A 17,251-nucleotide genomic window follows, 5' to 3' on the forward strand; every position below is an offset into this window, starting at 1 on the left:
CTAAAGGAACCTTTTATAAAAACAAAGATCCAATTACTTATTGACAGACACGGACTTCTCAGGCCAGGAGTGGAACAGAGAGATGAGCAGTTGTGTCAGTAAACTGACTGAATGGAATCTGAGAAGCAGTCAAAGTCTTGATCGATATTGCAGCCACACGACCGCCAGAGGGGAAAATCTGAACAGTAACCCTGTAGAACAATGAATGCATTGAGTGCAGTTAATTGTCAAATTAATGTTAGTAATTACTTTAAGTGGTATTTTGTCATCTCGAATCAATCAAGTTCAACGACTACCTTATTGAGGTCCTCAATGTAAAATGATGATTCAACTATTGTCCGCCCTTCCAGCATTCAGACAGGAGGTAACTAGTTTTCAAGGCAAATTATTCAGCAAAACCAGAGAAAACATCACTATGGCAACCCCCTAGCCGCACATAACGGGCCACTTGACCCGTCTGAGACGCTACCAACTGTGACTAGCAACACTTAGGGTGAAAATGAAAGAAAATCATCGCTTGTCTTATGCTTTGAGTCCCCATCTTTGTCCATTTTTTCATCGCACCTCTATACTCTCTCCCAGTTCTACCCCCTCTCTAATAATGGCTTTTTTGGGGTTTTGCTTTCTCCCTCTAGACTAGAGACTGTTGGCAGCTTTATATGGCACAAAAGCCAAAGCAATTGAAAGAATAGCACTAAAATTGCTTTTACCGTTTTTTAAAAATTGGTATGGGTGGGGATTTTGGACAATTACCGTAGACCTCTTAAACATTCCTATGTCATTGTAAACGAGCGTTGTTCAGATTGTCACCCATTCAGCATTTCCTATTATTATGATGTTAAGTATCATATTCTTGACTTTCTGTACATTTTATCTTTTTAATAATTGTCCAATTAAATCCTTGGCTGTACTTTTATTATTATTTTTTGGCTGACTGAAGCCCAACGTCTGGTTCCATAGCTTCTTTCTGTAGTTTCTTGCTGGTATGCGCGTCTCATACATAATGCAGAAGTGGCATCTGAGGCCAGTCTGCATGTCATTATGTGTCAGGCTTTTGGGTAGATTGATAGCACTTAACATGAATAGATCTCCACTTGTGTGGTAGACGGTGTATATCACCTGACCATAATGTGCTTTAAGAGTGCTTTTGATGTGTTCCTGTAGATTGTGTGTAAGATCGGATTCATACACCACTTTATTACAAATAATAAAATATTTTTAAATGTAAGGGACATTGTTATTTTTAAACTGAAATTATTTATCTTAAATACCCTTTCCATTAATTGAATTAAAGTACAATTTTCCCAAAACATTTTTTAATAAAATAAAAATATTCATAATACATTTATATTAAACAAAAATATCTTAAACAAAAATGATAAATGTTGTCTTGGCAACTAACTGAAATAAAATAAGTCTGAAATAAAAAATATATTAAAGCTAAAGCTAAATATAAATATTTAAAAATAAATAATACAAATGACAAACACAACAAAATGACACTAAACTGAAATTTAAAAGGAAAACTAAATATATAAAACCAAAGCTAATTGAGATGTAATTAGGGTTAAGGGAAGGATGTAATAGCTGGCTCAAAATGCTGCACAGAAAAACTTGTCAAATACCATTATGATGATTGAAACTGATTGTGTTTTTACTCTTTGAAATCTGTAGCTGAGTTACCAGCACAAAGTGGGCATTCTGTACTGCCAGGCCGGGCAGAGCACAGAAGAGGAGATGTACAATAACGAGAGTGGTAGTCCTGCACTGGAGGAGTTTCTGGATCTGCTGGGTCAGAGAGTCCGACTGAAGGGGTTCAGCAAGTACAGGGCACAGCTGGACAACAAAAGTAAGTGCTGCTCTCGCAAGGATATCTTCAAAGTGTTTGAATGTCTGAATCACGTTCACTGCTGTGAATATTTGACAAGCTAAAAAGCGGCTTGGCTAGCCTGACAAGCCAGACCCACATCAAGATGTTGAGTCTGGGAACTCACCATTGACAGGGCTCAATCTGAGGGGTGAAATAAATGGTTGTCTTTCAGAGTCCCTCTGCACGCAATTGGATAGCGCTACAACCAGCCAGAGCAACGTGAAGCGGAGCTATTTGATAGATTAAACTTTCGCCGTATCCAGCTGCAAAACTCCGAACACATCTTCCCTTCTTAAGAATGATTTCAGTGCCGTTCTTTTCTCAAAGGCCAAAGCCACCAAAAGCTAATTCTAAAGTCCGCCGTTCGCCAGCTTCTGTGTTTTCAAGTAGCACGCGGAACCTCCACAACTCTGCAGTCATTATGTTAAGCCCAACCACCGACTCTATACACGATGTGATTGGCCTGACCAGAGTTAGTTTTTTCCAGCTCACAAGTCTATTGAGAGTTGCTAGACGACACTCGCTGCAAATTATATCTGCTGCCGCTAGGGTGCGTCTAGAGTTCTAGGCTACTGCTTGGCAGCTTCAGGTTAATTTTTGAAATGGGTTTTGTTAATACCATATTTGTTCTCGCTCAGTGCATACAGGGCACTATAGTTTCTCATAATCTCTTAGTCTGTGCAGATGATGCATTTGCAAATTAATGAGTGTATGTGTCTTTTTAATTTACTGCTTTTATACTCATGTGTGATATAATCGCATCCCTGCAGCGGACTCCACTGGCACTCACTCTCTCTACACCACCTATAAAGACTTTGAACTGATGTTTCACGTCTCTACAATGCTGCCCTACACACCCAACAACAGGCAACAAGTGAGTCGGACATATTTTGTACTTATTCAAGCCCATATAACCCCCCACCCCCCCCGAACACTGATGGCATTTTGTTAAGATGTCTTGTTTTTTAGCTATCACATGACTTCAGTATCCTTTTTGGAGCTTGAGAGCTTCTAAACAGAGATTTTTTTCGCTATAAGAAAAAGTGTGTTCAGTGTAAGTGATACAGGTTTGGAATGGCATGAAAGTACACTACTGATCAAAAATCATTGTTTCCACAAAATTATTTAGCAGCACTGTTGTTTTCAACATTGATTATAATAAGAAATGTTTCTTGAGTACCAAATCAGCAAATGAGTGGTTTCTGAAGGATCATGTTACGCTGAAGACTGGATTAATGATGCTGAAAATTCAGCTTTACTATCACAGAAATAAATTATTTTTACTTTTAAATGGTAGTGTAAGTAAAATATCCTTAACATATTTGCTTTGGTCCCATTATTATTTCGGTATTACAAACAGCAGATAGTCCAAGATGGATAGTCCTTCCTGCTGATTTATGCACACTTGAATAAGCACCTGGTCAAATGAGATTCAGCTCTGATCACTTACTCAGTCCTTTCTACACAAAACTCTTTCAGCCCTCGTCAGCTTTATCTTCAAGTGCCTGGTCTTGATCTGTGATCTGTGCATCTACAGACCTCACAAGGCCCAGACCCATTGTCCTGCATCCTGCTAATTGTAAACACTTCAGCGGGCAGACCACGTTGTCATGGAAACCGTCTGAATGCCCCATCTTTTTTTAAAAAAAAAGCTCCCTTTCCAGTTGCCCGGTGGAGAGCATGACATATCAAGGATGATTAATTAGAAATGTGTCATTTTTTGATGCATTTTAAGGCTGTACTTGTTTATTTGGTGGAACAAATTCTAAAATATTTATTTCCTTTATCCGCTGTACTTTACAATGCGCGGAACAATACTAATAGAGTCTGCCGCAGATTAATTTACCACCATAACCGCTTTCCATCAATGACTTCCATGAAATCCCCATGGCTAGACTGAGCTCAGTCAGATAATGAAACTGAGATTTGTGTTTTGACAGAATGAGTAGAAAGAGAAGTGAAGGAGCCCTTGCATGGGTCTTTATTTGGCTGATTTGTGGGATTTGATGTTTTTTGTCCATAGGATCATGGTCCGATAGGGATAATCTTAGAATATAAGCTGTTGAAGATCTTCACCGCTTTGAGCTTTAGTTCAGTATACCGCTGATCCTCTTTTTTTCTCTCACTCTCTGCTGAAAGAGAAATTAGTCTACAGGGGATCTACAGTAGACTACAGCTAAGCTTTTACATTTACACATTACTTAATCTTACTTACAAACAGTTATTTGTCCAGTATGCAGTAGTTATAATTATACGTGGATGTTCCTTCAAGTCCAATGTCCCAGAGTTTGATTGATTTTTATTCTATTTATGCACATATTTTGAATGTTGAAGAGTTAAAATGTGTGCTTTCGATTTTTTATTAGATGGCTGTAAACGTAACTGGTTTCTTTTTAAAATATGCACTATGATGACTTTCTTCCTATTATCTGTTGCCCTATCCAGCTACTGAGGAAGAGGCACATTGGAAATGACATCGTTACCATAATTTTCCAGGAACCGGGAGCTTTTCCATTCACACCCCAAAACATACGCTCTCACTTTCAACATGTCTTCATCATTGTCAAAGTCCACAATCCTTGCACAGAGCATGTGTGTTACAGGTAAGATGTAAAATGTCAATTACATATCATTTTAAGCCTAGACTGTTCAATAAATGCTTCTGTTTTCCAGTAATGATGCACTGTAAAAAAAAAAATATATATATAGGTGGTTTAACCTAAAGTAAGTTACATGGTTGCCTTAAAATTGAGTTAATTGAAATACATTTTTTAGTTAATACAATGAAGGAGTTTAATCAACAGAACAGCAAAACATTGTTATCTAAACTTTATTATCTAAGTTGATTAGACAAGAGAAAAAAGGTTGTGATGTGGCTTACAAATGTGTCTGCTTAACTAAATACTGTTTTTAAAGTCATGCCTAACCCATCCGGAATAAATCCAATTTTGTAAATTAGAGATTTCTTCTTAGTGGGGCAGGGGGTGGAGGCAGATGAAGATGCTTTCCAAACAGCTTGGTGACAGTCAGATTTGACCTCTCAGAATGATAGGGAGGATTAAAGGATAAGATCGAAGGGAATTCAATTTCCAGTCTTATTTACTCAGTGTGTACCTCTTAAGCTTGTTCAGCGTAACATTGCAGAGAGCTGAGGGAGGCTGGAACCCGTCTCTAAGCAAAATTGCCTCTCTCATCTTTCTGAGATCTGTGAGAGACTTTCAGAATTCATGTCAATGTTGAACTCAAACAGAAATACCTTTCTATGCATTTTTCTCACAGGAGCCATGTGCTTCCCACATTTGTGCATTTTCATATTAAAGTTGAATCTCCTATCCTAGCCTTATATGTGGAAACCCATAGGATGTATATAAATATATACATAAAAATATATATATATTTAATAAAATAAAATAAAAATAAAAATATATATATCAAACATTTGAAAAAAATATTATATTACATTACATTATATTTATTAAATTGTTCAAAAGTCTGGGTTCATAAGGTTTTTTAATGTATTTAAAGTTTTTTTTTTAGAATTCTTTGATGAATAGAACATCATTTATTTTAAGTGACTATAACTCATTTCATCGTATTTCTTTATTCAATAGTGTTGCAGTTGCCAGATCCAAAGATGTGCCTCCGTTCGGACCTCCCATACCCAAGGGAGTGATGTTCCCAAAGTCTGCCGTTTTCCGGGACTTCCTGCTAGCCAAGGTGATCAACGGCGAAAACGCGGCCCACAAGTCTGAGAAGTTCCGCGCCATGGCAACGCGTACCCGCCAAGAATACCTCAAAGACTTAGTGGAGAACTTCACCGGTGCAACGCCTGTGGATGCCTCAGGTGCAAAATTCAGCTTCATCACCCTAGGCGCCAAAAGGAAGGAACGCAGCCGGCCAAGAAACAATGCTCATCTGTACAGTACGGGAGCCATCACGTGGTCGGTGGTTGCCCGGGACAGCTGCCAGTCCACCGATATTGGTTGTTTGCTGGCCATCTCCCGCGAGTTTGTGGCGCTCATAGAGGAAGCGTCCCGGGAAGTGGTTTTCAACTGTTACTGCAAGGATGTAATTGGTTGGAGCTCGTCCTCCCTGGTTGGCAGGGTAAAGCTCTTTTACGAGCGTGGCGACTGTGTGGTGTTTTCCGTGCAGGATGGATGCCCAGAGGAAGTTCGCGAGGTCGTACAACGATTAGAGGTATGAGTAGCCAATCCAAGAGGAAAGATCAAGTTTAATCTAAGCTGAAGCTCAGTCCAAGCTTGCCTTTTACTGTGAATAAGGAAACCAGTGTTGGTATACAGGATCAAGTTTCTCTCGCAATCAGGGACCAGGAGTCAATGGATTAGCATTAGAAAGGTAGAAAGATCAGGTTAGAGCAGATTTTAGTACCTTAGTTTACCTTAAGCTTGCCAGAACCATTCACTTTATTCACTCTGGGATATGTACTGTACATGCATAACACACACCTTAATAAAACAATATTAGTTCCACTTCTTGCTTTATTGCCACCCTTTCATGCTCAGTTGGGCCAGACCTGCAGGCTGGCAGTTTTTACAGTGCAATGGAGGCTTAAATGGGTGTACATGCTGTTTATGGTGATCGACCTAGTCAGCATGTGTGGTCCATTCTCTTTGTGAGATTTGACAGCTTGTAAAATACTGTGCTTTAACTGTTCACAAGCTCTTAAATGTGTTTATTTTTTTCATTGGATGGTTTGCTGTCATCATCATAGCATTTGTGCAGCAGACCATCAGCGCTAAATTAAAATTCAGTCATCATTTACAAACCCTTATTTCACTAACTTAAAAAGAAAAGCTTATACAGTATTTGTTTTTAACCACCTCACTCTCATCAAAGTGCTTTTGTTGTTTTTGTGGGTGCTTAGAAAGATGCCTTTGGACCCTTAGTAGCTTTGCAGACTCTGAGTAATGTCTATGATCCGAGTAATTTTTGGTTTAAGTCATTGTATGCAAATGGTTTAAGCCGCTATATTACACATACCTTTGTTTTAGGTGTCAGATTCTCAGCTCGGGTTGTTGGAATGTGTTATTCATGAGACATCCAGCCTGTTGTATTCTCCCATGTTGGTTTGACATCAGTTAATTTCATCCTTCAGAGACCTGGCTTCAGCCATCATATATATCTCTGCATACCTGCCAGCCCATCTGCATGCTTACCTGTGCAGGACCTTTTGCCCATCATCACAGCACAGATTTTATCCTTTAAAGTCACTGAGGTGACAAAATGCCTGTTTTCAGATTGTTTAAGTCATTACGTCTGTTCTGTCTTCTCCGCAGATGGTCACCAGGGGTTGTGAGACGCTAGAGATGACCCTGCGCAGAAACGCCCTGGGCCAGCTGGGCTTCCATGTCAACTTTGAGGGTGTGGTAGCCGACGTGGAGCCATTCGGCTTCGCCTGGCAGGCAGGACTTCGCCCTGGCTGCCGTTTGGTAGAGATCTGCAAGGTCGCTGTTGGGACTTTAACGCACGAGCAGATGATTGACTATCTGCGGACCTCCACACCTGTTACGGTGGTTGTCATACATCCACATGAGGATGGCACCCCCAGAAGGTACGTTTTGTCCATTACCCTCTTTCTTATTTATTAAAATATGAAAATAAAATATTTTTAAAATCATGTCCACAATGCCGAATAGGTTTTTAAATGTGTTTATTATTCAAAAATGCAGCCCGTGTTCTAAACACTTGTTTTAAATCATGGCCACATTTACAAAAACAACACTCAAAACTGAATCTGTACTAAATGTAATTCAGACAGATTCTCATGGGCAAACAGAGGTCAAGTCCTTGAAGAAGATTTCTCTTGACTCTTAAATTAATCTCTTGTTAAGACTCTTGAGATAATCTGTGAATGATATGATTGTTGTCTGCTTATATTTTTTTTAACTTTTTTTAGTGAGCCTTTACATGAAAGAAACCACTCGCTGCAAACTGTCCTGAAATAGAAAGTGACCCAGAACCCTGTTGAACTTTGTTGAGCACGTGCCTCATGTTCTGTTTGCTCATTTCAGAAGAGCTGAGGGCTTACCAAGAACATCTGAAGGCAGAGATTAAAGTGACCCTCTAGACTGTCAATAACTGGATTGACTTGTATCGCCCCCTGCAAGGCATGAAAGCCACAGTTATCAAGCGCTCTGTGCTCTTTGTAAACACAAATTTATAGAAGATTGCTTGCACTTCTGGTTGAGTGCTCTAAATAGCTGTATCTTGGGCAAGCTGTTTCCAGAGAACTATAGTTAACAGAAGCATGTTGGGACAAGTCAGGGTTGAATTTGCTTGCAGTTGGATGTCATTGGATTTTCAATTGGATGTAAAAAAAAAACTTTTGTTTTTAGTCTTTAGAGAGGTCTTAAACATCATATTAACAGGCGTATTTCTTTCATTTGTAAGCCTTTGCTTTTAAGGCATTTCTCTTATCAATGAATTTGTGTATGAGGGTCTAAGAGTGCATTGTTCTCCATAGAAGTACTTTTTTGAAGTACTGTTTCTCATTGTAGAGGCTCTAAGAATCTGTCTTGAGAGCCCTCGTCTGTTCCAGCTCTTCATTCAAGAAGATCACCAGAGATTTTTGTTTCAGAAGTATTTCATCGTGTGGGGTTGGTACAGAGAGGATTAGATCGGAAACGCATCATTAACCATCAATGAATCCCTCTGCCGTGGGCTGGACTTGTTCATTCTCTGTTTGTTCTTTTGGTTTCTATCTCTCTTTAATAACACCCGCCACAGATAATCACAGAAAAATACAGTACATCATTTATCTGATACCATTTGTCATCTCATTTGCAGATGTGTCTCTTCTCTTGCCAAACAGCCCTGCAGTGATTATCTTTTAATATTTTCTGCCAATTTCACTCACAAAATCATCCCTTGATGGTGAATTTTGCATTTCACTAGCAATGACTGACTAGAAAAATACTCGAGATTAATAAATTGGAATGGATTCAAAGGAATAGCCTGGCTCTAAATAGAGCTAGCAATTATTTACAGTGGTAGTGGTGTCCAGAAGCCTGAGACCACTAGTGAAAATGCATGTTTTGCATTTTTCTAATTGACAGGCAATATTACAAATTATATTTTTAGAGTAACAATTTGAATGATCATTTGAATTGGAAAAATTAACATGGATTTCATACCATGACTATAAAGGAGTCACATGATCAGTGTCATTAACTTGCTTCCAATTATAAGAGTTTCAGCTTTCATTTGTTTTTGAATTCTAGATTTTTCACTGTGGTCTCAAGCCTTAAGATCACCCCAATGTGTGTGTGTGTGTATAAACGTCAACAGCCGGGAGTTATCCAGTCAGCTCAGAGGCGTGAAGGAAGTGATCCCGCTGTTGGGGAGCTCTGACCTGTAACTTAACTGCCATGATAATCCTCATTCTTTTGGAAGGAGCAGTCTGCCCCCTCAATGCTGATTTCTACCTCTCAGGCATTTTAAGTCTAATTAACTCTAGGGGGAAAAAAACATAATATATCCAAAAATCAGGTTAATCCATAGTATTGGTGTGATTAATGCATGCAGCCTTTTCTATAATTAAATACATGTCGGGTACATGTTGTTTTGTGTTGATATAATGCAAGTTGTTTCTAAGTGGATATAATCACTGGGTTAGCTCATGTGGGCGGCCCATGTCATGAAACACATTATGCTTGCTATCATAAAGCATGTATATCCTACAGGGCCATAACCACCATAGACATTGAGGGGGACAAGTCCCCCTGAATAATTAGAAATGGCCAAATTGGCCCCCCAATCCTTGATATGGTTGATGCTGCTCTGTTGTACTCCATTACACATCAATCTGTTTGTTGCTAGAATGGCAAAAGTAAAATGTAAACATTTTTAGGTTGGTCTGCCTTAGAGTTCTAACAGTGCTCGTCACTGTCCGAAAGAATGAGAGGGCCAATCAAATCAAAAAATGCGTGGCTTACTGTGTGCGAATTCCAACACGACACTTTAGATATAGCAGTGAAAGAGTGTTATAAAATGCAAGTGGCTCAACATTTAATGTTTGAAAACTGTTCCACGATAAAAACGTTCAGTGACCAACAGTAATATCAAGTGATGTAAACAATTTGACATTTTTAATGAAATTTAATAATTTTAAATTGAAACTAGGACGTTATTTATGTAACTCATTACTGAATTTGACTTGAAAAGAGAGGTTTTATGTAAAAAAAGGGTTTACTGTAAAAAAAAATGTATCATAATTACAATAAAAATGGAACATTTAGAAATCCTTTTTATTTTCTTTATTTCCTTAAATCTATTTTAATTGAATTCCTTTAAATAAACCAATAAGACTAATACCCCCCCCCCCCCCCACCCCCCACCCCCACCACCCCACAAAAAATTAAAAAAAATTAAAAAACTGCGGATGCCCCAATATCTAAGACATGGTTACGGCCTTGGTGTCCTATATATCTTAAAAATCAGGTAATGTGGGTACAGGTTTATGTTATGCTGTGTAGTCTTGTTTAAAGGAGCAGGAATTTCTGCTTGTTTAACTGTAGAAGAAAGTTCATGTGACTCAACCTGAAAACACAAATCAGTTTATGACTGTTCACCATGTTCAAAATTAATCACTAAATAACATACGTGGTCATCGGAGTCATTAAAAGTAAAATGTGTGGCTATTGTGAGTGATGCGCGCCGATTTGAACTGACAAGCCCCTCTATATCAAATGCTAATACAGTGGTGAATTGACATGACATTTTACTATGATTTTGATTATCATATGGACGGTGTGCTGCATAAAGTTCAAAAGTTTTGATTAAGTTTTAAAGAAAGCAATACATTTTTTTCAACAAGGACATTAAATCGATCACATGACAGTAAAGACATTTAAAATATTACCAAAGTTTTATATTTCAAATAAACGCTGTTTTGAACTTTTTTTTTTTTTTTTTTTTTTTTACTATTCTAAGAATTAGCTTTGCCATCACATGAAAATAGAAAATTGTTATTTTTTTAATTGTAATATTTCCCAATATTGCTCTGTTTACTGTATTTAATAAATGCAGCAATTGTAAGCATAAGAGTTTTTAAAAATTGTTATATTTAACTTAATATACAATGATATTACTATGATACATGTCCAAAAAATAAACGTGTTAACATGTGTAAAAACCCATAGTAATTTGTGTTTTTCAGAGGTGCCTCAGAGCTGTATCGTGTCCCCGTCATGGAGTACAAGTCTCTTGGTACCGGCCCTGGTTGGCACAGGATGACTCACGTTCCCCAGGGGCTGCCGCTGTCTCGAGTTTCTCCCACTCAGGGTCCAGATCGACCCTCCCCGGGCCAACAGATGTTCCATTACGCGCAAGCTGCCATCTCACGCAGCACTTCTTTCGATAAGAAGTACCAGGATGGATCCAGGTAGGAAATATGTGATAATGCCATTCCAAACACATAAGCTGCTCTTTTATATTCATGTATATCTATAATTTCATTAGATCCTATGTGAGGAAAAACTATAAAGAAGAGATTCTCATCGAGGGGCAGAGTGGATTGGGTTTTTTTTTTTGTAACTGATCTCGTCGTTGCAGTCATCTCATTACAGCATGTGGGTCATCCAGAATTCAGCTGTTTATTAGTCTATATGCACGTGCATTGTTCAATGCATTGATTTCTTTAAAAAAAAAGGTGCCAATACTGTCTTTAGGCCTTTTCTGTTCTAGGCTAAGTCTCCTGTCATGGTTGATATTCAGAATAGACACCACCCAGCTTTTCTATAATGCTGATTGATCTGAAAATCAGTTTTACATGGACAGCTAAAGCAAAAAACAATGCCTGAAGTCAGGCACAAGGACAAACATTTTTCTGGCTCATATTACATAATGAAAATTGATTAAATAGTGTTGTATTAGCTCTCTAAATAGTGGACTGCATTTGGAATTTGGTCTATTCATAATAAAGTAAAATTAAATTAAGTAAAATTATATTAGGACTATTGAACTCCAACACACACACACATACACACATGTAATGATGTCTGAATCCTGTTTATTTTGTATTAAATCAACATAAAAATTATATTTTTTAAATTATTATATATTAAACGTCATTATACAATAAATATATAGCATATTTGTATAGTTGTTTTTTATTTGGTCGCCACTGTGAATGTGTCAAGTAACAAACAGCAACACCTGGTTTTTATTCGGGCTAAGCAACAAGAACTTTAAGGAACAATGTTTCATAACGCTGATGTTTGATTATCCGGACATAGATGATATATCCTTTGGGAAAGCCCAAAAGGGAGCACATAGAGGCTATTAAGGATGATACATGCCACCCTGTGGATTAGAGAAGGCAAAAAAGTACAGAATGATCATGTCGAAGTCTGATGTGGCATTGATTCGCTTTTCACATTTCTCAGGAGACGCCTTTCAGGGTGAGCTAATTGGGAACTTGATTTTCCGGTGCCGTAGACTTGGGATCCCTTCATAATGCGTGTCTTCTTGTGCAATTGAGTGACTGTGTGTTGCATGCTTGTGTCTTCACCTTGTCTGAAATGCACACACCTTTGCGGCCTCTTCACCCAGGCTGTCATCCCATCCTCTGCTGGGATCAGTGTTGCACATGGCATGTCATTCCTTCCTGGAGTATGTTTCTCTTATTTCCCCTCTGGAATGCGCAGACGTTCCCAGCCCTGGAGACACGGGGTCCTGCTATGAATAGAATCTGCTCCAATGCTTTTTTTGACAGTGTTTCCTCCCTCCGGTCCAGAATATGAATGAGTCTTGTTGCAGTGCTCTCGTTGCTTGTGCTACCAGAGCTTTGATTAATGAGCTTCTGCCTTGTGTTTGCTCATTGCAGGGTGTTGCAGGACTTCGAGATGGTTCAGAGTCCGTCTGGAAATCCCGGCCAGCACTACTGCAGTTCTCCCAGTAACCAATCAACCTCCAGTGACCCCGGTCCCTGTGGCACATGGGCCCAGAAAGCCAGTTATGATGGGTAATGAGATTCTGTTCGCCTCAGCCTTGTACCTCAGAAATAAAAGAGCTCAGCAGGTTTAGAGGTTACCACAAAAGTCTAATCATATGAGATTTGTTGCAAATCTTCAGTGCAAACAGAATTAGAGTAGGATGTCTAGTACGAGCTGATATTTCATGGCCAGCTTTGTAAACATCAGCTGATCTTTCACAGACATGCACAACACAGGAGGTTCTTGAAACCTCCCTGCTCCACCAATGCTAGGACAATACAATACAATGACCTCTACATCACCTTGCTAAACCACTCACTTTAAACGTTTCATATCATACATTTTTTATTTTATTTTGTTCCTTGAGGTTCACAATCTCTGCTTAATAATGCTGCAAAAATATAATACGGGACTTGGACAGACAATCACAGCCACTTTTCTGAACATTACAAAAGATTCTAAAAATTAGACAACCATTTTTTATTTCGTTCGCCTAGAAAGTTCAAGGAACATTTTTGTTTTATAATATGACCCATTTATAATTTCTTTCCATACAACATGCTTGTATAGTAAAAAATATATATAATTAATGTCTCTGAATAATGCTAGTGGACCTATATTCTGTAACGATATTCTACTTGTCTCATAGATCACAATCACCTGCCCTTCATGATCAGCCAGAAGAAAAAGAGGGAGACGTGCACAGAGATAGAGAGCACAAGCTGGAGAGGACACGGTCTGCCGGTATGGAGGCATTGTTTTTCTTAAGCGCCAATTAAACTTCATTAGATGCAAGTGACTTTGCAAGTGACAAGTGAATTCATTTATCTACTTTAATTGGCTGATTTACTTGTTTTATGAATTTAACAATCTGCATTAAATAACCGGAGACATTTTCTATTTATCATTTGGTTAAGATCGACTAATTGGTTTTAAATGCACAGTGCAACATTTAATGTCATGTAACATCACATCCATTATTTCCAGGATCGCCTTGTGCACCAGAGGCCAAGTGGCACATCCCATCCACCAAGATCCTAAACCGGGGTCTACAGAGACAGGGAGCGAAAGACTCGCCTGGTAAATTTCCTCATGTAAGTAATCAATCAGTTAAACTATAAAATTGTTAGATCTCCAGTCTCCAGATTTGATTGGACAAATCATTTTTTTTTTTTTTAATAGCACTGGGACTTTTGCATTTGTAGTATTCCAAACAGCAGTTTCTTAGTTTACGTATTAACTTCTGGCTATTGGAGCATAAACATCTTTATGATACAGTAAATGTCTTGTACAGAACAGCAACAGGACCATATGCTACGTAAATGCGTGTGTGTTGGTGCAAGTGATTGTGTGTTTATATGTAGCTGATGGGTGCAGTGACCTCATTAGTCAGGAACGTGTAGTTGGCAGCATTGCAAATGCACAACATTTCTCCGTGTGGGTGGGTAGTTGTGAAGTGGAGGTCATTGGTTTGGAGGAAAAGGGGGGGTTGACATCTATGGCAGATGGCTTATAGTGTCACATCCAGTCATGCAATCCCTGTGGGAATTGACGTAAGAAACTGGATGCCGGCACAGTTACAGGACACCACACTGTACATTCTGACTTGTGTTGTGCTGTGGGTAGCTCCAACGTCAGGAGCCTGTACATCAGGTTAAGGACAAATACACTGGATTTATCAAGCATGAAAAGGTCACCCTAAACTTGCTACTTGCAGCCGATGTTGATGCTAATGGCAAGTATCTTCATGGGTCGTGTTTATCTCATATTACTTATCCAATGCCCTGAATTCCTCCATTACTTGACTCACAGAACTGACAGTGTTTGCAATCGTGTATTGACCGTATTGGCTTTAGCCAGAGGGGACATTTGGAAGTGGTGCATCATAGTAGATCTTCCGAAGAGAACCATGCATTAAAGTTTAAAAATCATCCACTTTCCATTAATTTGAAAGGGCTTAAATTTAGAGGATGCAATTTAACCGAATAATCAATTATTCATTTTCCATGAGATTGGTTACAGTAGGTGGTAATGGCATAGTGCTGGTTCTTCTGTCTGTTGCTGTTATTGCTTTGCTAGATGCACTTGAGTGCTCAGTGGGTCTTCTATTCATCCATTTTTGTTGGATTGTGACCATGAAGCAAACAAATGTTGGAATTTGATAAAATGGTTTGCCTTTTTTTATAGTGTATTTCTGTTTTTACTTTATTTTTGATCATATAAATGCAGCCTTCGTACGCATGAGAGACTTCTTTCAAAAAAATTGCAAAATCTTATTGACCACAAACTTTTGAAGTGCTGTTTTTTTTGTTTTTTGTTTTTTACCACCATAATAACTGGTCAAATTTAATCTTCCAGACCCGTGATAAGAGCTGCCACAGTCATTGCTCCAGCCACTCCAGTAACAACACCCTCTCCAGCAATGCTTCAAGCGGCAGCGACGAGAAACATTTCGGGTCTGGAGATCCGATGGATCCAGAGTCCTTGGGTCTCACCTACATAAAGGGGGCGTCCACCGACAGCGGCATAGATACAGCACCCTGCATGCCCCCTCCACCCCCTTCCCTGCCCCTGACTGGGGTGGGACCCTCACGGATGGTCATGAGGGATGGGAGGGTTGAGCCGGGACTCCCGTGGCCCCTGGAATACCACGAGGATGGCGAGACGGATGAAGGAAGGGCAAAGATGTACTTGTCTCAAGGATACGTTCCCGCTACACCTACCGGTCACACCACGGATGGCAGCACAGGAGATCTAAGTGAGATCTCCTCTCTTTCCAGGTGAGATGGAGAGAGAGTTTATGATTATTTGCATGATGATTCAGTACTCATTCAAACACTGCTTGATTTATTTAATATATTTGATCAAAGATTTTTGTTACTTTTATGCAGATGTGTACTTTTGCACATTCCTGAAGTTCATAGCTTTGTTTTTCGATTGTGACAAAAGCCAGTAATATTATTTCTTCTTCTTGCTGATTCAACTAAATACTTAATATTAAAATAACACTGGCTGTGCAGGAGGCTTCAATTGTAAAGTATTTTTGTACCATTTTTTTTTTTTGCTGTTTCAGTAGTAATTTTTGCTTCCATGTTCTTGCCTTGATAAGAAAAAATCCTCTTAAAACCCAATAATTAATGGCTCTTGCTGAGGCAAACATCACTATTTTATGATAAACTAGTTATTCAAACAGCTGTTGGTTTCATTTTGGTCTCCATTTTTCCTCTTAGCGGTTCTCGTCATTCTGGAAGCCCCTCTGAACGCTGTTTGAAGAACTCCAGCTCCATTGACCCCTCAAAAATCTACATCATCTCTCCTACGGATTCAACTCCAATGGGAGGGCGGGAAAAGCACTCGCTTAGCTGCCAGTCACAAGGCGAGAAGTATTTGACTGGCTGGAAGAAAGGAGAAAATGACCCCTTAATGGAGGAGCAAGGGCAAGAAATAGACTTTAGGTAAGTAGCACCTAATGTAATATTGGAGCTAGAGAACAATTAATAGTAAGATTAAATAATTTCAATCATGTTGCTTTTATTGTTTAACAAATGGATTAAGTCAGTGTTTGACCAGTACCTTTGTATATCAGTGACATTTGGAAAGCCTTTTAGGTCAGTAACACATCTCCTGCTGGAAGCATTTTAGAGATGATCAATGTCAACAGACATATTATGTAACCTCCATCATACAGAATCTAGACAGAATCTATTTGACACCTGCCACTTCACATTATAAGACTGAAGGCCTGGTAAAAGTTTCTCTGAAGATCAAAGCAGAGACTGGATTTGATTGACAAGCTCACTGGGGGATGCTGACGTTTTCCTGATGCAGACAATATTTGATGTAAATTCATATTTCTCTTGTATCGGGTTTAAAAGCAAAAGCAACACTGAATCGATTTAAAGCTCTGTGTGTAATCATTTTTTTCTCCTTTGTTGCTGGCTCAGTCGCTCAGAGGCTTTGTTGTCTTTACTTCTAAAGACACTTTTGAGGAAGTCAAGGTAGTTGGATCATTACCTGGCCATGAATTATTCACTGTGTTGTTCCTTCCCTCTTGTCTTGTAAAAATGGCACTTCCTACACCCTTAAAGGGACAGTTCACGCACAAAATAAAAATCATCATCATTTACTCACCCTCATGTCATTCCAAACCCATATGACCTTTTTGCAATGTAAAACAGGAGATGGTTTTAATAATGGGCTAGATTTTTGGGGGGTTTTGTGATGAAAATAAATTCCTCTTTTGTGAATCAGATATAGCTACTCTGCCAGCCTGCATCTAAATTTTCAGTGAATGTTGACTTACATTTTGGTCTGTTCCTCACATAAAACAATTTTATGGCATCAGAAGACTTGGAAAAATAGTGCATTTAAACCAGTTTTATGATGGTTTCATTGTGCTTTGTCATTTTCGAGCCCTAGTCCTCGT

The 17,251-nt window shown here is 38.9% G+C and overlaps 1 protein-coding gene across 2 annotated transcripts in view; it reads left to right on the top strand.

Moving 5' to 3' along the window:
• Window positions 1-17,251, top strand: part of LOC137057802 (signal-induced proliferation-associated 1 like 2) — a 70,898-nt gene that overhangs the window by 42,267 nt on the left and 11,380 nt on the right. For both annotated transcript variants that reach the window (XM_067430857.1, XM_067430858.1), the window contains exons 5-15: window positions 1,675-1,849; window positions 2,641-2,744; window positions 4,316-4,473; window positions 5,482-6,067; window positions 7,168-7,442; window positions 11,049-11,273; window positions 12,717-12,854; window positions 13,475-13,569; window positions 13,813-13,919; window positions 15,184-15,605; window positions 16,056-16,280. In XM_067430857.1, coding sequence (XP_067286958.1) covers window positions 1,675-1,849; window positions 2,641-2,744; window positions 4,316-4,473; window positions 5,482-6,067; window positions 7,168-7,442; window positions 11,049-11,273; window positions 12,717-12,854; window positions 13,475-13,569; window positions 13,813-13,919; window positions 15,184-15,605; window positions 16,056-16,280 — 2,510 coding nt within the window. The remainder of the gene's footprint in view (window positions 1-1,674; window positions 1,850-2,640; window positions 2,745-4,315; window positions 4,474-5,481; window positions 6,068-7,167; window positions 7,443-11,048; window positions 11,274-12,716; window positions 12,855-13,474; window positions 13,570-13,812; window positions 13,920-15,183; window positions 15,606-16,055; window positions 16,281-17,251) is intronic.

This window comes from Pseudorasbora parva, chromosome 22 (genome assembly GCF_024679245.1).
Source record: "Pseudorasbora parva isolate DD20220531a chromosome 22, ASM2467924v1, whole genome shotgun sequence".
NCBI classification, from domain to species: Eukaryota; Metazoa; Chordata; class Actinopteri; order Cypriniformes; family Gobionidae; genus Pseudorasbora; species Pseudorasbora parva.